At 40.0% G+C, this 22,116-nt stretch overlaps 1 protein-coding gene across 2 annotated transcripts; it reads left to right on the top strand.

The window, feature by feature from the left end:
• Positions 1-646: 646 nt before the first annotated feature.
• On the top strand, positions 647-21,796 carry MRPL42 (mitochondrial ribosomal protein L42). 2 transcript variants are annotated; one of them, XM_075551176.1, is made up of 6 exons: positions 647-781; positions 2,533-2,694; positions 7,459-7,519; positions 9,258-9,342; positions 13,593-13,756; positions 21,634-21,796. In XM_075551176.1, the coding sequence occupies exons 2-6, from the start codon at positions 2,625-2,627 to the stop codon at positions 21,677-21,679; spliced, it is 426 nt and encodes a 141-aa protein (XP_075407291.1). In that variant the 5' UTR covers positions 647-781; positions 2,533-2,624; the 3' UTR covers positions 21,680-21,796. The 2 variants fall into 2 exon arrangements, with proteins under 2 accessions (XP_075407291.1, XP_075407292.1); XM_075551177.1 differs by having other exon boundaries at positions 724-781; positions 2,530-2,694.
• Positions 21,797-22,116: the final 320 nt, after the last annotated feature.

Raw genomic sequence — 22,116 nt, 5'->3', positions numbered from 1 at the left:
ACAGTAAAAGAATGAGTCAACTAGGGTGAAGTACAGCATCGATGAAACACTCAATATTCCCCTGGTTCCTTGAGGTTTCCTCACTCCCCACTATCATGACCTCAGTCCTGCTTCTCAATTCAGACAAGTGTAGCATGTACACAGGTATAAGAGATGGGGACTCGTGGCACACAGAATCCAGGAACAGGAGTGGAAATAGCGATACGAGAAGGGTAGAGAGAAGGCAGGGAAAAGAAGGGAGAGAGAGGGAACTGATCACAATGATCGACACATAACCATACACTACTTTCCAGGGGGAAGAACAACAGAAAACACGGGGAAGCGAGACAGCGGTCGGTTTAAGATATGAAAGTAATAATCATTTATAATCTATCCAGGGGGTATGAGGGTGGGGGGAAAGAAGGGGGAAAAAAGAACTGACACCAAGGGCTCAATAGAAAGTAAATGTCTAGAAAAGAAGGAAGGCAACGTATGTACAAACATGCCTGATGCAATTGATTGTAACGACTTGTAAGAGTCCCCAATAAAATGATCTTTTAATAATAATAATAATAATAAAATCTTGTTGCAACGAAGGACGTGTAATCGGTGTGAAGATGCCGTTCCTTCGGGGTAACGTGCGGGGCAGTACAGCAAAGCTGTTGCAGGAAGCGTGTAGGGAAGAGTCCCTGCTCTTCCGCGGAGACTACATTTCCCAGAGGGCCCCGCGCGGCGCGCGGCCGGCGTCGCCCAGGAGCCGACGGGAGACAACATGGCGGTTTCGCCGTGAGGACCCGTCAAGGTAACCGCTGCTCTCTCCTCCGCCGGTCCAGTAGCTCGGGCGAGCTTTGCGGGTCCAGCAGTTTTCTCAGCGCTGTGAGGTCTGTCGGTCGGCCGGTCGGCCGGTCGTGGCAGCAAGAAGCCGCCTGCATCCCCAGGCTCTGTCCGTGCTGCCGAAGGGCTGGCGCGTAGACGCGCGTCCCGTGCCGGGCGCTCCTCGTGCCCTCCCGGGGAAGCCGGTGGAGCTCGTCGCTCGGGGGACCCTCCGGGTTGGAATCTTTCGTATCTGCCCGAGGCGGCCTGTCCCTACCCCCCAGGCCCTGGGAGACTCCGTCACTTTGGGGGCCAAAGGGTCGTTCCTCCTGAAATTCTCCGCCTGGCCTGGGTGATCTGACCCCCCCGCCCCCCAACGCGTGTTCTTGCAGTGACCTCGGACAGTGGGCACCCAGCGCCCCCCGTGTCTTTGGTTCGTAGACTCTCAAGACACGGGTCTGAGTGCTACCCATGCGTTCGCGGAGCGCCCTCCCCGCTGAGCCTCGGTTTTCTAGCTGTGGAGTGGGCACGCCTACTTCCCAGACTTGAAGTCAGAGCTCAGACTCCGCGCGGATTATTGCAAACCCAAAAGCTCGTCGTATGGATTTGGGATGAGCCGTGCTCACGTACTGGCTGTACCAGGAGCCAGCACGTACCGTTGGGTCTAGAAAATAAGACCGTCTGACCTGTCTCCTAATTCCATTTGATCACGAATCTAGTGATGGGAATAGCAGCCCTCGAAGCCCATTACTACAAAGGGGGTAGCTTGTGGAGGTTGTGGCGACTATCGCTATCTTACCTTGAAGAAACTGAGGCTGACCAAAGCGTTCCAAGTTTGTAAGTGACTGACTCTGAAGTCCTTGGAAGTAAACTGTTCAAATCCTGCATTTTCGTTTCAACACGAATCAAAGACGCCTTCCAGGATTAATGTGATTGTAAAGTGAATCGGTGGTGGTGTAAAGCACCGCGCAAAGTTACTCTTATATAAAATCTTACATACAATGATGGAACTTTATGTTGGACTTCGGTGTATTTATATGTGTACCTCTAAATCAGTTTCATATCCTAATGATAGGCTTTCCTATTTAATGTTTCACTTAAATCAAGGGCAAAAATCCTCCTTTAAGCCGTGCAGTAACTGGTAGGTTGGACCCAGAAGTGTGCAGTGTGAGAGAGGATACCCTCACGTAATTTGTGTGTGGGAGTCTTTAAGGGTGATTGCACATTGCTTGAATACTTCGTGAAGTGGAAAGCATAGCATTGGGGTACTCAGGAGCTTGTATTTAAGAAAAAGGAGTCTTTTGGGGTTTCTGATTTTATGTTTTGATTATGTTGCGCATTGACCGATTGTTAAGTTGCATGACAATGTAAAGTTGTTTAGAGGCCCTACTTTAAGTGACTTTTTCTTCTAGGTATTCATGTCTATCTTGCTCTTGTAGAAGTAAATACAAACTTTTTGAAGCCCCCTGAATATTGTATCAAGGAGTTATGGTGGCGTCGTGGTTATGTGTTGGGCTAATTACAAGGTCAGCGGTTCAAAACCACCAGCTACTCCTCAGGAGAAAGAGGAGGCTTTTTACTCCTGTGAAGAGTTTACAGTCTCAGAAACACACAGGGGCGGTTCTACTCTGCTTTACAGGTTCCCTGTGAGTTGGAATCCGCTTGATGGCAGTGAGTTTGGTTTGGTTTGGTACACTGGATCACGTGACTTGAGTAGCACTGCTTTTGTGTCTCCAGCAGGGATGAAAATAGATGTGCCTGGAAGCAGATATTTCAGTTTCTCTGCATAACATCTTTTGCCATACCGTCTGATACACTTATCTTGGTCCACCATGGCAGTAGCAGCAGTAACATGGACACTGTCAAACAGAACTGCCCTGAAACATTTCTTATCAATTCGAAGTAAGTGATGTGTTTTACTATTTTAAAAAGTCAGAAACTTTTCCAAATGTTATAGGAATGCGTATTATAGAAAATGTAAAAGGTTTAGTGTTTTGCCTATACCTTCTCTTGTATGTGTCTCCTAAATTGCTAAATGTTGGTGATGGTGGGAAAAGGGTAGAACTCCTCCTGAGGGCCTATCAAAAGGAGCGTCTTTGCTGTGAACATCAAGCAGTAATCACCAACGTGGAAAGTTCTTCAAATAGAAGAGGGAAAAAAAATCTCCCACAGAACAATACCACTGGTGTGATTCCACTTGCGTAATGAAAAGATGATCTACCATGTGGATCATGTATGTGTGCATGTATATGTTTAAATGCAGAATAAGAGGTCTAGTCTAAACAGTGGTTTCCTGTGCTGAGTACAGTGGAATTTCACTGAGGGCAGGAGATAAAGTAGTAACCATTGTGTGAATCATTTGTATTTAGTATGCTGTCATGTACTTTTTCAATAGTCCTTAAATTGTTTTAGAATAGTTTTTTTTTAATTAGCAAAAAAAAGGGGGGCAGATTTATAGACCTTGCGTGCATAAATAATCAATGATACTATTTTGGTATGCGCTTTTTGGGTGTTTTTTTCTGTGCACATAGCCATTCAAAAAAAGGTCTTTTTCTAAAGAACTATATATATATATATTAAAAAAAGAACTATAAAAAAGAAATATATATATATATATATATATATATATATATATATATATATATATATATATATTACAATGTAGTCTAGTGTTTTCCTCAAAACCTATTAATGCATGTTTAGTAGTCAAAAGTGTTCACCCACATTAACTAAAAGAATGTTAAAATTTTATCTCCCAACCAATTATGCATTCACCTTCTATTTCCTCTGTCTGTGAACTCCGATCTCCCAATTCTAAAGCAGTAATAGCAACCCTACAGGACAGGGTTAGAACTGTCTCTCAAGGTTTCCCAGGTGGTAATCTGGAAGCAGAATATTGTCTGTGAATTCTTTTTCCTTTAGAACACCTGGTGGGTTGGAACCCCCGACCTTTTTGTTTAGAAACCAGCTGTCAGCTTTTCCTAGTTAGCCATGACAGCCAGCCTCTTTATATAGCATGGTCTGAAATTAATCTATTCCTTTGTGTTGCCTACTTATTACCATTTGTAATGGAAAGTTTATTGAGTTAAGAGGAAATAAGTAGTTTAAAGGCTATTGTTAGTTGTCCTCAAATCGAGTCAGATTCCTAGTGGCCCTATGTTCACAAGAGAATCCCCTGCCATCCTCACAATTGTTATGCTTGAGTGTGGGCTTGCAGCCACCACCACTCCATCTAATTGAGGGTCTTCCTCTGTTACAAGCCCCTTCACTTCGCCAAGCTTGCCCTTCTCCAGGGACTGGGCTCTCCTGGTAGCATTTTTAGAGTTTGAGGACTAGGGTAAAAGTTAGTAGTAATTCAGAGGTTTTGAGTGACTTGAGGTAAGGAGCCCTCTTTCATGTTAGACTGCTGTGGAAACTGCGGATGTCCTATCTGACATCCTCTGAGTACACGGGGGAGAAGGAGAACCCAACTACCTGTTTGCCGTAAGGCCGAGGTCAGCCATGCCTCTGCCCTCCCTCCTTCTAGTTCCCCATTCTGATACCAGCCATTCCTCCCATGACGCCGCAGAATGCACAGAAAATACTTCACGATTAAGGAGGCTTAGGAGGGACGTTAACCCGCCAGGATCTGAAAACATTAAGTGTGAGCAGCCAAGTTTCCCTTGAGTCCTCAGCCTTTCAGCCATGGAGTCCCTCAACCTCTGCCTCTGTGGACCAAGGACCCAGCCCGCTGTCCTGCCTCGCAGTCCGATGGTCTTGGTGCTCTGACTGCGTTCTTGTCAGGGTCTTGTTTGTTACCTTGGGCTCTGTGCCGCAGTTCTGGTGTTTCTGGTCTTGACCTCTGCCACACTAGACAAGATCTTCAAAGGTTTCCCACTGACAGTTCTTTCTTAAGGTCATGGGCCTTCTTAGGTTCCTGCTTCTGAGACAGCTTGTTCCTATAGCCACGGCAGTGGCACCTAAAATGGACAAATCCCCTCTCTCAGTGTTTCACTCACCGTATTTGGGTGGTCCCCACCCAGTCATTTGTGGGGGTGATGGACACTTGGATAGAAAAGCCATATTAAGTGATTGAACATCACTACAGCTGCCAATTCCACAGGGTTACTGATTCCAACCCACCAGCTGCTCCTTAGGAGAAAAATGAGGCTGTCTGTTCCGAGGTAGGCTCACTGAGAGGCGGAATCAATGACAATGAGCTTGAGATGAGGAACAGATGTTTCACCTAGCCAGTAAAAATGGTTGTCGAATAGGATTTTCACAAGCTGCTAAATCATATTTTTAAAGGAAGCCTTCTGTCACTGGCCTCTTCCTCAATCTTTACTTCCCTTTTCTTTAGAACTCTGAGCTTAGTAGCGTTTATTGTATCATCAACCTCAGAAGGAAGGGCACATCAATCAGTTTGTGGAAAATGGAATTGAAAGAGAATGGATTTTCTCCACAAACTTTGTGAAGTTACTTTGTCTACTTAAGTAAACAGGAGGAGATTGCTAAGAGACTTGTTCGAAACTAAACTCGGTGAACGTACTCTGAAACTACAGCTAGTTCTTGATTATCTGGGTTTGCTGCATGGAAGGCGAGACTTCTACCTTGCAGCCACCCCTGCCTGGTGGTGGGCCCTGTGCTGTTCCCCTCTGGTCCAAGGTCACATCTGGTAAGTGAAAGCTGTGACTCAAGCCGCCGTCTCCCCATGTCAGTTCATTGCACTTGGCTGTCTTTTCTTTCCTATAAGAACATTTGAAAATTAAGTTGGACAGCTTTGAGCTTTTGTAGATCTTATCAAAGTACAATTAAACATATATGTGCCACAAGAATAGCCCATGAAGTTTTGGAGAGCGGATGCTCATTCAAATTCTTCTTGACATTCAGCTGCTCGGAGTTGATTGGTGTTAACGCTGGTATCATTCCTAATTATGTATGTAGAACTTCTGATCTTTCCCCCACCTAGAATTTTTCTTTTGGCAAAATGTCAAGTAATGAGTTTGCCTAGTATTAATTATGTAGAAATTAACATTTTACAGATAGTTCAGAAATCACTTCTTATTAGTAGGCACTGTGGGGGACATGGTAATGAATAAGATGTGACTTCTGGCTTTAAGGAATTTAATTAGACTTGTTAGTCAATGAAACAGACAAACATGGAAATACTGGAATATGAGGCACAAACAAATGCCCACTAAGTACAGAGTAAAACTTTTACTGCATTTCTATTTGAACTATAGTTGTCTGGAATATTCCCTCCTGACTATATGTAGAAAATTTAATTCTGTTTGTCTTGTCTCTACCTTCCTACTTTGTTTCTTTTATTGGACATGTGCATCACCTAGTTGTTTATGTTCAGAGTACATTAAAACAATATTACTCTAAATCACAACGTTGTTAAAAAATTCTCAGTAATAAAAGGTATATATTCTGATTTATCATACTGAATGCTTTTATATATTATTACCGATTACTGAGTTAATTTTCTAATTCTTTGTCTTTTGTTCTTTAACATCAGTAGAATCTTGTGTTCATTGTGTTAAACAATCTTTGGCATAATAGTTGAATTGGGCTTTTATATGCTTAGGGTAAGGATCTGTAGTCATACCCCTAAATACATATATCATCCTGGAGTATATAAAAATGGAAGTCGCAGACCCGTGAATAACTGACGCAGGTGAAGGGAACGGGCTGTGAAAACGCTATAGCAATGTCATATGAAGTGTTGGCTGGAGAACATGTGAACTAGACAACTCTTGCCCCTGTGGTGAGGGTTGAAGGGCAAGGCGGGGAGAGAGATTTCATGGAGGACTAGCACATGACTGAAGAATGAGTGGTATTCGGAAGTGGGGATAGCTTTCTCTACTGAAGGAATTCTAAAGACAAGGACAGAGTAGAATGAGTTCTAGTCAAATGAGCAAGAAAGAGGATCTGCTGAGAGCTGATCTTTGACTTTAGCCAATATAAAGAACTTGCTTTATAAAAATCCTGTAGTTTGCTACATTTGAATTTTTTCTTGTATTTAGAAAGAGTATCTCTCTGAACACAGGAGAGAAATTTTACAAACGTTTTAAAAATAATTATGGCTCTTTTGGAATTTCCAAATATTTCATAGAAGGAAAACATGTTTGGGAAGATGAGCATTTTCATTAGAAATGTTAATTTTAAACTATTTTGTATTTCTTACTTAACACCCACCCCTTTTGTAAACGACAGACTCCAACTACACTGCAGTTTTTGGATCCCATACACATCTTCTTTCTTATCTCTGCTCCTTGGCACCTTTTCCTCCAGGGGCAAGGGTCATTGTGCTCATCCTTCGTCAACTGCAAGGAATTCCCTCCACTGTCAGAATATCTTAGATATTCTCTCCTGTCGAATGGCTCTCTGTCCTCCACGGTTCTGTTCTGGAGCCTGTCCATGTGCTTCTCTCTCCCGATGCTTGCATCCTAATTGTGCTTATCCTCTGTCTTGGACTAGACTTGCTTCTGTCAGCAAACTGGACAAACAGTCTCTGAGAGCAGGGGATGGATCTTTGTTATCGAGTCCCATGTCCTTAGCACAGACAGACCAGGTTTATACACAGCACTAAGTGTTGGTTGAATCACTAAAACTAACGTACATTTTTGAGAGATTACATGTTGAAGTTTACTAAGTCCATTTTACTGTTTGGGGTCTTTGCAGATGGAGTTTTATACAGTGTTTGTCATAAATCTACACCGCCTCTCCCAGATGACTATAATTGGTATGTACTAAAATCCAATAGAAACAATGTCTGCTAGCGATATCTGATGTGATTTAATTTCTTGTTTTGTGTTTTCTTCTTTTATTCTCCTGATTATTTTATGTTAATTTTGTTTTTAAAAACTACTTAAATGATTTCATTTATCCATTATCTGGATTTATAAGCGTTCTCGATAAAAATCATCATCATTGTGTTTCAATGAATACTTAATTTGTTGTGAGACAGCCATACTGTCAGAAATGCGGTCTTTTCTTCCCAAAGCATGCTTTAGTTTTCATGGGAAATTTCATTAGTGCGTATAGTTTTGTCTTAGTGTTCAGATCTATTAGTTTAAGCAATTATTTAGCTTATCTTTTGTTTGCCATTGAATAATCCTAAATTGTATATATTTAATTCAACTACCATTATTTGGTACTTAATCAACTCCAATCAGTGTAGTAGGAATTGGGAATAGCATATGAATAAAACCCTGTCTTTTTTGTCTTTATCACAATAATTGCAGCATATTTTCTTTTTTTTCTGAGCTGGTGAGTTTTATTCATCCTATGAGGGGCTTTTAGAAAATTGTGATAAAATATCTCATGATCTTTTAATTCCATCTTCCCCAGAAAGTTTTAAAGCCCCTTTGTATTTTCAGAACCTGTATTGCTCTTATCCCAAATTTTAGTAAAAATACATTTTATTTTCTCTTTACACCAGTTTTAATTTAAATCCTAATTGTACATTTAGTGACTCCTAACATAAATATTGATGAAGTTGGATTAGGTAACACTTTTTGAACTTAGTATGATTGAGTCTTACAAATTTTGCATTATGTAAAACTCTATCCTTCATACATATGATATTTATTGTAGTCATGTTATACTTACTTTTAAAACCATGGTCAAATAACCTTTTGTCTTAGTAGTCTCTGTCGACTAAAATATAATTGCCAGTGTATTTCAAATCTGGCTGAAAGAAAATCCTAGACACTTAAAAATTTTTTTTCAGGCATTTATTTGAACATTTGAGTTATCTGAAAGTGAGTGAAAGTTTTGCTTTTGCGGGATCTATACACATCTAGGGCAGTGCCAGTTATCAGGACCTTCGGGAAACTCGCTTAGTGACTTAGTGCATGGCGTGGGATCCAGCCAGGGCATTCCCGGGAGTATTTAGAGCAGTGTTGCCCCAAAGATGTTCCTCTGAAGGCTATTAGTGGAGGGAGGGGATGTTCAACAATCCCCAAAATCTAAGTGTTGTCTCACAGTTCTTCCACAGATACGGTGGGAAATGTTAGTTCAGAACAAGTGCTCTGCTCCCATCTTTATGACTGAAAATCCAGATCGTTGTTTACCTGGGAGAGCTGTGCTTTGCCTTAGTAATTCATCAATGTAATATTCTCCTTGAAAACCGTTTATACTTTTTTTTGAGGGGTGGAGGTGGGAGTAAAGTGAGGAGAGAGAAGTTAGAGAAGTTCTACAGTAGTGACTTCCTGAGACTTTCCTAACTTCCATAAACATTCTAAGGGTAGTTTAGAGAAAATAGTGATAATGTAAGGATTTTTTTTCTCCTTTTTCTGGTGGTTGTTATGTTTTCTGGAATGGCCTGAGTTGTCACCTATAATATGGGTATCAGATTTGTTAGTCCAGTGATATAGCTTCTGTTTTTTAGGAGATATGGTTAACCAATTTAAAATTTAAGGCAATCATTTTTGCTTGAATGTAATCTGATGCTATTTCTAAAATACTCTCTTTTTTAGCAAGGTCGAGCTTGCTTTGACATCAGATGGCAGGACAATAGTGTGCTACCACCCTTCTGTGGACATTCCATATGAACATACAAAAGTAAGTATGAACCCCCCCCTAATATTTTAGGAATGTAAAAAAATTAAATAAGTATGAGGAAATGTTTTAAATTTGTTATGTTTACTGAGAGCATCCAAAGAAAAGGGAATGGTTTGATTTTCTTTATTTGGCTTAGATCTTCTTTTGGGTTTCTTAAAGATTTTATACTCAGTATACAACGGGAACCATTTAAACGCAATTACAGCCTAAAAACCCTGGTAGTTTTTTGGTTATACGTCAATCATAACAAGTTTGAATTTACAAAATGCATCCTATTTTACCCCATATTATAATCTAATAAACTAAAAAACTAGTATTTAGAATGCTGCTTCATAACTTTTTTATTATTGACTCTGATAATCCTTTTAATATTTGTGAATATTTTTATTGTTGGATCTTTCTCTTTTATTTGCTAATTGCTTTATAACCACAACAAACGAGTGCAGAGGAAGTCCTGTACCCAACAGCACAACAAAAGTTTAAAGATGGAGGTGTTCCCGTAGCAAGGCTGCAGAGTCCAGTCCCTGGTATTTGCATGGAGGCGGAAGTCCTTGGTTTTGCATGGATACCTGGGTGTGTGGGCACTAGCCACGCTTTAACCAGCTCTGAACAGAGGGATGGCCACTTGGCCCAGGTCGAAGTAGAGGAAGTGCTTAGTTTCATGTGTCACACAACTACCAACGTTTCTGCCCACAATGCAGTGCCAAGTGGGTTTGTACTTCTTGTTAAACTACTCCTTGATGTGGGCCGCAATGTCCTCCTCTGTGTTGTATTTCTCCAGCGCCTGAGTAGCGCACTCCACTGAGTCCTGCTGCATCTCCTCCGACGTGTTGGCATTTTTGATCGCGGCCTTTCGGTCGCACATGGTTACTGTGAAGCGCAGAGGAGCCCGCTGCCACGGTCCTGGGGGGCGGGGGTTAGAGCGGCTCAAGCACAGCGAGAGGAACTGTGCTACCGAAACCGTGTTGCATCTCTGTTGGCTCTTTCTTTTGAGATAATATGAGTATAGATTTTACGTGGATTAGTTGGTTTTTGTTTTTCAAAATACAGACAATAGAAGCATGGATTTTTGGAAGAAAATAGGTAGATAATTCAACTGTATTCATAGACTAAAATTCATGATTTTTTAGTACTCTTTTGGGTCAGATAGTAATTTATAAAGATGCTTTTATATTTATTTCACTTTATACCAAAAGAGATGACCCTTAAAATTTTAAATGTCCAAGGGCACTTTTAAAAAAGTATATAAATACTCCCGGTTTGGAGGGCTGAAAAATAAATGATAATGGCCATGGTTTAAAGGAGCTCTGGTGGCGCGGTGGGACAACTGCTGGACTGCTGACCTCAAGGAAGCTATCTGTCCCCATGTGGAGGCACAGCCTCAAGCCCTGTAGAGTCACTCTGAATGGGAATTGACTCAATAGCAGCAGTTTTCAGTTTGGCTTACCATTGTTGTGATTATACCAGGGATAGCAACATATACTACTTACTGTTATATCCCTTAATCTTTAACAGAGTCTTATTTAGTGGATACAGAGCTCTGGTGGTGTGGTTGTTAAGTTGTCAGCGACTAACTAGAAGTTTGGCTGTGAAAATCCACCTGTGGCTCTGCAAGAAAATACTTGGGTAGTTGCTTCCTTGAGGACTATAGTCTAGAAAAATGCTCTGAGGCAGTTCTACGCTGTCACCTATGATCACTATGAGTCAGAATTGACTTGGTGGCACCCCAACAGCATCAGACAAATATTACTTCTCTGATTGATAGAAAGAGAATGTAAGAGGCTAAATGATTTGTTTAGCCACAGACCTATTAAATGGGTGAGTCCGTTTTTTTAAAATTTGTTTTTATGTGTATAAGAAAGAGATTTATGTATAAGAGCAATTGAACATTGAGTAAACATCCCAGCCCAGTCTAGATGAAGTCCATAAGTCCGATATTAGCCCATATGTCCGATCCCAATCTATAAAGTCCTCTTCAGACTCAATAAAACACATGCAAGGACACCAAATGTAGATCACAGGCCAGTGGGTAGAAAATCTTTGGCTCCAGTGGCATTGGAAACATCTCAGCGCTGACAGGGGTCTCTGTATGGCTCTCTGCACACAGGGATGCATCAGGATGGGTCCATGTGTCTTATCAGCTGCTGTGTCTCCCAGGGTGTGTCAGCCTTGTCAGTAGAGAGTCTCCAAGGGAGTGAACTGAGAGCGAGAGCGTCTCCTGCCTCCAAGAAGGAATTAACAGATTTCCCAGAATTCTCAGGAGAAAGCCATGCCGACACAGAGGCCTCATTGGCTATGATCTGATTGACAGGCTACACTCCACCCCTACACTCTTAATCCTCAAATTGACAAATGTTTATATATATCTACCACAGACCACCCCTTGTCGTTTTGACACTTTAACATAAGTCTGTAACCATACATAATTTTTAAACAAACAATAATGAAATCATATCTGTACCTAACAGGATAAAACTGAAATGCATACAATTCAATATGTGCCACGCTCATTTAAACATAACATTCTATAAGTGAACAAAACATCAGGATCAGTGGTGAGAGTTGTGATACCGGGAGGGTGGAGGGAGGGTTGGGTAGAAAGAGGGAACGGATTACATGGATCTACATATAACCTCCTTCCTGGGGGACGGACAATAGAAAAGTGATTGAAGGGAGATGTCGGACAGTGTAAGATATGCAAAATAATAATTTATAAATGATCAAGGGTTCATGAAGGAGGGAGGAGCGGGCAGGGAGAGGAAAAATGAGCTGATGCCAGGGGCTTAAGTGGAGAGCAAATGTTTTGAGAGTGATAAGGGTAATGAATGTACAAATGTGCTTTATACAATTGGTGTATGTATGGATTGTGATAAAAGTTGTATGAGCCCCCAATAAAACGATTTTTTTAAAAATGAACAAAACAAAAATATCCTACTCCCTCAAATAATTTCTTTCAATCAATATATCAATAAAAATACGCAGAAGAAATCATTGTAAAGAAAATAGAATCAAAGTAGAATCAGATACTATATGGGAGAGTCCGTTCTTGACCTCTTCAGTGTATCTTTTCCTCATTTCTTCCCCTGCTAAGCTGTTCCTTATTTCTGCTTATGCTCATTTGCTACTTAGAAGTCTAGCTTTGGATGCCTTTCATAGTCGGTTTCTCTGTGTTCATTCTTTAAAAATAGACATCTTGTGTATTCTTGCTAGAATTCCTTTCATCACAATGTTTATTCTCCCTCACAGGCTGCCTTCTGCTTTCTGTGACAATGTTTGGTCTTTCCTTCCTTCCTGCTGCTGCTTTCTGAGATCTTTGCCACTTTGCATTTGTGCAGTACTTGCTCAGTGATGCCATGTTCATATACTTAATGTGTTGCCTCTTAAAGTGATCTTATTATTTTATTTATGAGTTAAATATTAGTCATGTCTTATCCATAGTTTGTAGGTTTCTTGAGATGGAGACCTTATATTCTATAACATTTAATGCAGTAGTATCAATAATATATGAGTATAAAAAGGACATTTTTATTTGTACTGTTTATTATCTGGTTAATTCAGACTTTCATTGTATTATACATGTGTATGGAATCTTGGAAGCAAGGGAATGCTACATTCTTGTGTTTATACTACAGATCTTACTATCCCTTAATATTTAAAATGTAGGTAACCTGACCCTTCAAGGCAGTGAACTCTACAATTAGAGTTCATTGAGCCATTCTTACTAATGGGAATATGTTGTATCACCAAAGTGTGTTTGTAAGGTGTTTGGTTTTTAGTAACCAGTTTGGAAGGAAAACAGAGTTCTCAAGCCACCATAAAGCATCATTTGATGACATTTTATTCATCTGATATAAAAACATTAAAATTATTTTGATTTCCATTGGATATAAGAAATGCCATTTATGAATGGTTAATCACCTGATGTTATACAAGGGAGAAATTGAATTTTTAAGTTAACTACTAGTAATGAATACAACTTGTACTTTTTGGAGATAAAAATATAAGTACTTTCATTTTTTTATCCTAAAAAAGTATTAAGAACTTTATCATTGGAAAATTCTGAAAATTAACTGTGAGAAGAAAAATGTTTAAATTTTTTAAATGATTAATGCAATTATGTGATACTCTGTTTTGATAATTATTTACCCATGTATAGCAGATCATTGAAAATGGGGCTTGTTTTATTATAAATGCAACTCATACTAGTGAAAATTCCCACATTTTGATGCTTTTTATTGATTATTTTGTAGCCTATTCCTCGGCCAGATCCTATACATAACAGTGAAGAAACACATGATCATGTGCTGAAAAGTAGATTAGAAGTGAAAGCTCAGCCCCTTCAACAAGGACCGATGATAGAACAACTTAGCGAAATGTTCTTTACCACAAAGCACCGTTGGTATCCTCATGGGCAGTAAGTTCTATTTCTCTTCCTTCATTTATGCCGTTAAGGGAACATACAGCATTCTGTGCATAAACAAACTTGTATAATTGTATTCTGTACGGGGAGATTAATACTCAGTTTGAACATCTACTATGTTGTATTTCTTAATTTACCCATTTTGTAGTGAAAATGAATACTACTTTTCTCCTTTAACCAAAGCTTTCCATGAATTTTCTATGAATTCTTGAAAATTGTTACTACTATGATACTGTTCTACTGCTGTCTTACGATGGTGGTTCACATGTTGCAGTGATACTGGAAGCTAGGCCACAAATAGTTCAAGTACCATCAGGCTCGTTTGTGGGAGACAAGTTTCATTAGAGCCACACCCTCCTACCAGCTTACTTCTGAAGATATTAGTGAGAAACATCTCTGACGCGGTACTGGAAGAAGACCTCTCGGGCCGGAAGACGTTGGGGAAGACCTGCCTCATAGTGGGGTCGACCTTATGATGTGGATGGAGTGAGGCTTGGGGAACCATCATTCACTGATGTGGCATGACTCAAGATGGGGAAAAAGCAAATAGCTGAAACATCCATCTAATAATCAGAATGTGGAATGGATGAAGTATGAATCTGAGGATATTGGAAGTTGTCAGTCATGAAATGGAAAGCATAAAGTTGGGTATTCTAAGCATTAGTAAGCTGAAATCACTGACTTAAATTGGAAAGATACATGGTCTACTATGCTGGGATGATACATTGAAGAGGAATGCCATTGTATTCATTGCCAAGAGAACTTTTCAAGATCTTTTCTGAAGTAGAATGCTGTCAGTGACAAAATAACATCCATAAACCTACAAGGAAGACCAGTTAATGCAACTGTTACTCAAAGTACACATTAGCCACTAGTGCCAAGGAAAAAGAAATTGAAGATATTTAGCAACTTCTGCAATTTAAAACTAATAAAAGATACAATCAATATGTATTGAGGATGATAGTGAATTAGAATGGGGAAGTTGGAAGTTCAAAGGAAGAATTAGTGGGAAAATAATGGCTTTTGTGATGAACACAGTGATAGAAATTTTGTAAAACCAATTGCATATTTATTACAAATACTTATTCTGTACAAATGAACTATGTACATGAACATCATTAGCTAGAACATGCAGGACTCGAGCTGACTATGTTTATTTAAAGAAAATATGGGGAAGCTCAGTATCAGTCAGAACCAGGCCAAAGTCTGATTGTGGAACAGACCATTAGTTGCTTGTATGCAAGTTCACATTGAAGCTGAAGAAAATTAAAACAAGTCCCCAAGAGCCAGAGCACAACTGTGAATGTATCCCACTTGAACTTAGAGACCATTCCAAGAATAGATTTGATGCTTGAAGACTAATGATCAAAGACCAGGTGAATTGTGAGACAACGTACATGAAGAAAGCAAAAGGTCATTGAGAAGACAGGAAAGAAAGAAGGGCCCAAATGGAGCTCAGAAGAGACCGAGACTTGCTCTTCAACTGAGAGTTGCTAAGGCAAATAACGATATGAAGTACAAGAGTTGAGCTGAAGCTTGGAAAGGGTGGTTCCTGGGAGCCAAGTGCAGTATTATAATGAAATGTGCACAGACCTGGAGTTAGGAAACCGGAAGGGAGAATATGCGTGGCATTTCTCAATCTGCAGAACAGAAGGAAAAACTCAGGCTTTCAGTTGCAATATTAAAAAGCTTCTGGGGAATCCTGAAAGACCGGAAGCCTCAAAAGAAGATCGAGAGAATACATAGAACTTCACCAAAAGAATAGGTCGCTCCTCGGACACATCACCTGTTCAAGAGCCAGTGGTATTGGAAGAATAAACCTGAGCTGCTCTGCACGGATTGACAGGATATCCATGGAAATACATCAGCACAGGGATGCAGTGATGGAAGCTTGTACTCATCCATGCCAAGACGTTTGGAAGACAGCTACTTGGGTGATCATCTGGAAGAGGTCATATTTGTGTCCATTCCAAAGAAAGTGACAGATAGATTGCAAGCATCTAAAAGTATCCTTAATGTCATGCACGGAAAATTTGATGAAGAAAATACAAAAACGGTTATAGCAACACATCAACATGGAGCAACCCGAAACCTAAGCTGGATTCAGAAGAGAATGTGGAACTAAGGATATCATAGCTGACACAAGATGGATCTTGGCTGAAAGCAGAGAATAGCAGAAAAATGTTCATTGGTGTCTTATTGACTATGCTAAGGCATTCCACTGTGTGAGAAGAATGGAGAAGAATGGGAATTCCAGAACACTTCATTGTGCTCATGTGGGATCTACACCATGACCAAGACATCGTTGTTTGGATAGAACAAGGGACTACTGCTACATGGTATAACATCAGGAAAGGTGTGAGAGTCAGGGTTGTAGCCTTTCACCATACTTATTCAATCTGTGTACAGGATAAATAATCTGGAGTCCAGTCTAGTAGAAGCTGGACTCTATGATAAAGAAGAATGTGGTACCTGAATTGGAGGAAACCTCATGAACAACTTGCAACATGCAAATGACACAACTTTGCTCCTTGAAACTGAAAGGTCCTTAAAACATTGATGAAAATCAAAGGCTTCCACATGGAAGAACACGTCAGCCTGTGTGATCATGAGGTGTCGATGGGATCAGGTATCAGGCGATGGGATCAGGTATCAGGCGATGGGATCAGGTGTCAGGCTTCAAAGACCCAGAGCAAAAACTCATAATGTGAATGATGGTGGGGAGTGGGGAGTGGAGGCCCAGAGCCAATCTATAAACAATTGGACATCTGCTTACAGAAGGGTTGTGGGGAGAAGATGGGCCAGTCAGGGTGCAGTATAGCAGCGACAAAACATACGTACAGCTTTCCTCTGGTTCTTTAATGCTTCCTAACCCCCACTATCATGACCCTAATTCTACCATACAAATTTGGCTAGACCAGAGGATGTACATAGATACAGATAAGAGCTTGAAACACAGGGAATAAAGGACAGATTAAACTCCTTGGGACCAATATTGAGAGTAGTGATACCAGGAGGGGAAAGGGAAGGGGAGGGGAGAAAGGGGAAACCAATCACAATGACCTACTATAACCCCCTCCCAGGGGGATAGACAACAGACAAAGGGGTAAAGGTAGACATCGGACAGTGCAAGACATGAAAATAATAATTTATAAATTATCAAGGGTTCAGGAGGGAGAGAGAGGGAGAGAGAGGGAGGAGAAAAAAATGAGCTGATACCAAGGGCTCAAGTAGAAAGAAAATGCTTTGAAAACGATGATGGCAACATATGTACAAAAGTATTTGAGACAGTGGATGTAGGTATGGATTGTGAAAAGAGTTGTACGAGCCCCCAGTAAAATGATTTAAAAACAAAAAAAAGAAAGAAAATCATATATGTGTTCTATGGTTAAAAAAAAGAATCAAAGGCTTCATTAGATTACATCTCTACATAAAGAGATGGAAAATCCTTACAACTGACTTGTGGGCTTCAGCCCCACATCTGGATGGGCCCTAAGGGACAACTGTGAAATGGTAGGGAAGAAATTAAGAGGCAAACAAGTTTTGGGGTGGTTACCTCCTTGGTGTTAGGCAATAGGTCCTAGCAGGGGAGAGAAAATGTATTCTTATGTCAATTTATATCATCTCAGGCATGCAAGGTAACTACAGGTTGCAAAGTGGTCTATACCCTAACAGCAGATGTTCCCGAGCTCCCTGGAGAGTAGCCTAACACCAGTGCTGGGGGGCAGGTAAGAGTGAGTGACTGTCTCCTGAGCAGGGAGAACACTTGCAACCCATCTGCTCCTGGAGATAAAGCTGTTGGCCAGATGACAATCAGCCTTGTGCTTGTAAAAGTCAGCACTATTATGGGAGCATATTGTGGGGATTAATCTTCGTTATGAAAATGTGTTTGGGACTCATCTCTAACTCACAAGTGTGAAGGCCGCCCTCCACCTAGAACCCTGGCCTTGCAGGCTTCTTAAATATGAGAATCAAGAGTTTGTCTGCATACCCGCTCTTCCCATTTCTCTCGATCCTGCACTGAATCAATAAGCAACATCATGCCAAACAGAAATAACGAAGTTGTCAAGGATTTAATTTTACTTGATTCCATAAGCAGCTGTAAAAAAATCAAACACATATTGCTTTAAGCAAATCTCTTTAAAGTGTTAAAAAGCAAAGATTTCATTTTGAGGACTGAGGTGTGCCCTACCTAAGCATGGCTTGTCAAGCACATCTTAGTCTTCAATGCCTCATATGCACTTGAGAACTGGACAGTGAACAAGGATTACCGAATAAGCATTGGTGCATTGATGCATTTAAATTATGGTGTTGGTGGAAAATATTGAATATCCCATAACCTGCCAGAAAAACAGAAAAATGTGTGTTGGAAATACAGTGAGCATGCTCTTTAGAAGTGTCACAAGAATCATCTCACATAATTTGAACATCTTTATAATGAGGGGCCAAAAAACCAAACTAAACTGCAATTGAACTGATTCCAACTCATTGTCACCTTATAAGACGGTAGAACTCCTCTTGAGGGCTTCTGTTTTAAAATTATAGTTTCATTGGCACTTCTTCCGCATAACATACAATTCAGTAGTTCGATCATATCAAGAGAAGTTGTACAATCATGACAACAATCAATTTAAGCACCCTTTTTGTTGCAGTCATTATTGTAATTATTTTTTTAACTGGCAAAAACATACACAACACATTCTCCAACTCAACACCTACATGTCTGTTTCAGGGCCATTGATTGTGTTCTGTTGTAGCCATTGCGGACATCCTTTCCAAATCATTCTGGCATCATTAACATAAACCTGATGCCTCTTGAACCCAAACTCTTCTTCCTTCACCCATGGTAGGGGTCAACTTTGGATTCTCCCCTGCCTCAAAGTACCCTATACACTCAAGTATAGCCAACCCGAATATTCACCTAGGCACCTAAACTTACTACAAGAGCTGCATTAAAAATGTGCTGGAAAACTTGGCTTATGCATGAGTATATAAGGTAATTTTAAAAGAACCGTCAAAACCATTTATTTTGTCCCAAAATATTCTTAAATCAGTAAAGAAAATAAGGAAAGACAGAAAAGCAAACGAAATTCTGCAGGTGTCATCAATCATAGGTAATCACTGCCACCAGTGTATTTCATTTTTCAGCTCTACATGGATTTTATTGTAAATATATAGATTTATATATAAATTTATATATATATATTTTTTCGGGCGGGGGTGTGGACGTCGCTAGCCGCCGCCGCAGCTCTCGCAGCGGTCGCTCACCCCGCTCCGCCCCCGCGGGCTCAGAGTTTTGCTGCACTTGGCCCGGCGCGAAGGCTGCAGACTGCGCCTATATTATATTTTTTAATATCTATTTTTATAAATGATAACTTTTTAGCTCATTTTCCTTTTTCCCCTCCCTTCACCCACTTTCTTGCTGCCCATCCCCCAGAGAGGAGGCCATACGTAGATCCCCGAGATCGGTTCCCCCTTTCTACCCCCACTTCCCTGCCGGTATTGCCACTCTCACCCTTGGTCCTGAGGGGTTCATCTGTCCTAGATTCCCTGCGTTTCCTGTTCCCATCTGCACTGCTGTGCATCCTCTGGTCTAACCAGATTTGCAAGGTAGAATTGGGATCATGATAGTTGGGGAGAGGAAGCGTTTAAGAACTAGAGGAAGGTTTTGAGTTTCATTGTTGCTGCAAGGGATGCCTAGTTGTCTACAGATGGGCATCGGGGCCCCATCATGTGCTCCCCTCATTCACGATGATATGATTTCCCCCCCCCCTCCCCCGCCTTTGGTGCATGAAACCTGGTCGTCCTCTCGGCCCTTCATGATCACACATGTTGATGTGGTGCTTCCATGTGGGCTTTGTTGCTTCTGGGCTAGATGGCCGCTTGTTTTCTTTCAAGGCTTTAAGTCCCCAGACGCTATATCTCTCGATAGCCAGACACCATCAGCCTTCTTCACCTTACTTACTTATATATATTTTTATAAATTATATCTTTTTATATAAAGTCGCCATTTACTGATGGCAGTAATTGAGTATAATGATAGTGTATATACAAACTGCATCCTACATCCGTTCTTTTTTTTTAATAGTTTCTTTAGGGGCTGATACAACTCATCACAATCCATACATGCATCAATTGTGTAAAGCACATTTGTACATTCATTGCCTTCATCATTCTCAAAGCATTTGCTCTCCACTTGAGCCCCTGGCATCAGCTCCTCATTTTTCCCCCTCCCTCCCCACTGCCTCTCCCTCATGAACCCTTCTTAAAATCATGGCTAATCTATATTTCTTGTAGGATTTCCAGAAGAGGAATTACTAAATAAGTTATTAATATTTAACATTAAAAATATGTATTGACACATTACTTTTGAAAACTATTGATTCAGCTCTTCTACACACCCATGTTCGCAATGGGTATTAAGGTTTTTAAAATACTAGTGAATTAGAAGGGTCGTGGGGAGGAACAAGCCAGTCAGGGTGCAGTATAGCACCGAGGAAACATACAACTTTCCTCTAGTTCTTTAATGTTCCCCTCCACACATACACACTATCATGATCCCAGTTCTGCCTTACAAATCTGGCTAGACCAGAGGATGTACACTGGTACAGATAGGAGCTAGAAACACAGGGAATCCAGGACAGATAAATCCTTAGGATCAATAGTGAGAGTAGTGATACCAGGAGGGGAAGGGGAAAGTGGGAGAGAAAGGGGTAACCGATCACAATGATCTACATATAACCCCCTCCCAGGGGGGTGGGCAATAGAAAAGTGGGTAAAGGGAGATATCAGACAGTGTAAGACATGAAAAAATAATAATTTATACATTATCAAGGGTTCATGAGGGAGGGAGGGGGGAAAAAAGCTGATACCAAGGGCTCAAGTAGAAAGAAAATGTTTTGAGAATGATGATGGCAACAAATGTACAAATGTGCTTGACACAATGGAAGGATGGATAGATTGTGAGAATTGTATGTGACCCCAATAAAATGATTTTTTAAAAATGCTAGTGAAGCACAAAAGCAGATAAAAAGTTCCTCCTTGTCTTAATTTGCATTTCTCCTATGTTTTGAAAGTATCATACATTTTTCCATAAGCATATTACTAATTGTATCCTACTGTATGTATCCTACTAATTGTATCCTACTGTATGTGTATTCCATAAGCATATTACTAATTGTATCCTACTGTACAGCATAAGAAGCTTCTATTTGGAACAAAACATTTAAATGAAACTTTAATATAAAATGTTCACTGTGTTTACAATGTGCTGGTTCTTTATTGTCAGGATGAATAGTCATTAATTTTAAATGTTTTAAGATCAATAATACAGATTAGTATGCTGAAATTATTCTCAGGAGCTAAATAAATTAATTGCTTATGTATTAGAATATAATTTTTATCATTAGGAATTATGGCACTTTTATTAAGGAATATCTATATACTTTCATTGATTTAAAAAATTAGTTCTAGGGGGGAGCGGGGAGGGAGGGGAAAAAAAAAAGAGGACCTGATGCAAAGGGCTAAAGTGGAGAGCAAATGCTTTGAGAATGGGGCAGGGAATGTATGGATGTGCTTTATACAATTGATGTATGTATATGTATGAATTGTGATAAGAGTTGTATGAGTCCCTAATAAAATGTAAAAAAAGAAAAGGAAAAAAAAAGAGAAGAAAATGATTAGGGCAAAGAATGTACAGATGTGCTTTATACAATTGATGTATGTATATGTATGGACTGTGATAAGAGTTGTATGAGTCCCTAATAAAACGTTTAAAAAATAAATAAAAAATTAGTTCTATTAGGCAGCAGGAATTTAATCTCTGTCTGGAACAGCTAACTTTTATTAAAATGATCCTATTTTTTTTTAAGGTATCACAGACGTCGTAAGAAATTGAATCCTCCAAAAGACAGATGATTTCGAGGTTCTCATTAGGAATCATAGAGAAATGTTATCTTTTGCCTCATTTGCCACTTGAGAAAAATATCTGATGTAGTCCCTACTATGTTACCAATAAAGTAATTTTTAAAAATACATTTCTTATGTTAAAATGTGTATTTCTTTATGGGTTTTAAGTAATTTCTCATTTGACATTCTTATTTAGTAGAACCTATTATACATCTTTATTTTTCCTTTGAGAAGCGTCTATTTTTTATGTCAAGTTAGATTTTTGCATCACCAGTCAAGCATTGTCAGCATTATAAATATACTTACTAACACCGTGTGTGGTTGCCCTCTTCCTAAAGATTTCTGATGGCCTTCGAGAGTAAATTGAAGTACACCCAGGACGTTGATGTTAACAGTGTTTCCTTTTTAGTAGCTTCAGAAGGAAGTAATTACATCAATTACATTTT

This window comes from Tenrec ecaudatus, chromosome 6, assembly GCF_050624435.1.
Source record: "Tenrec ecaudatus isolate mTenEca1 chromosome 6, mTenEca1.hap1, whole genome shotgun sequence".
In the NCBI taxonomy this organism is placed as follows: domain Eukaryota; kingdom Metazoa; phylum Chordata; class Mammalia; order Afrosoricida; family Tenrecidae; genus Tenrec; species Tenrec ecaudatus.
This window is presented reverse-complemented; position numbering and strand designations above follow the sequence as displayed.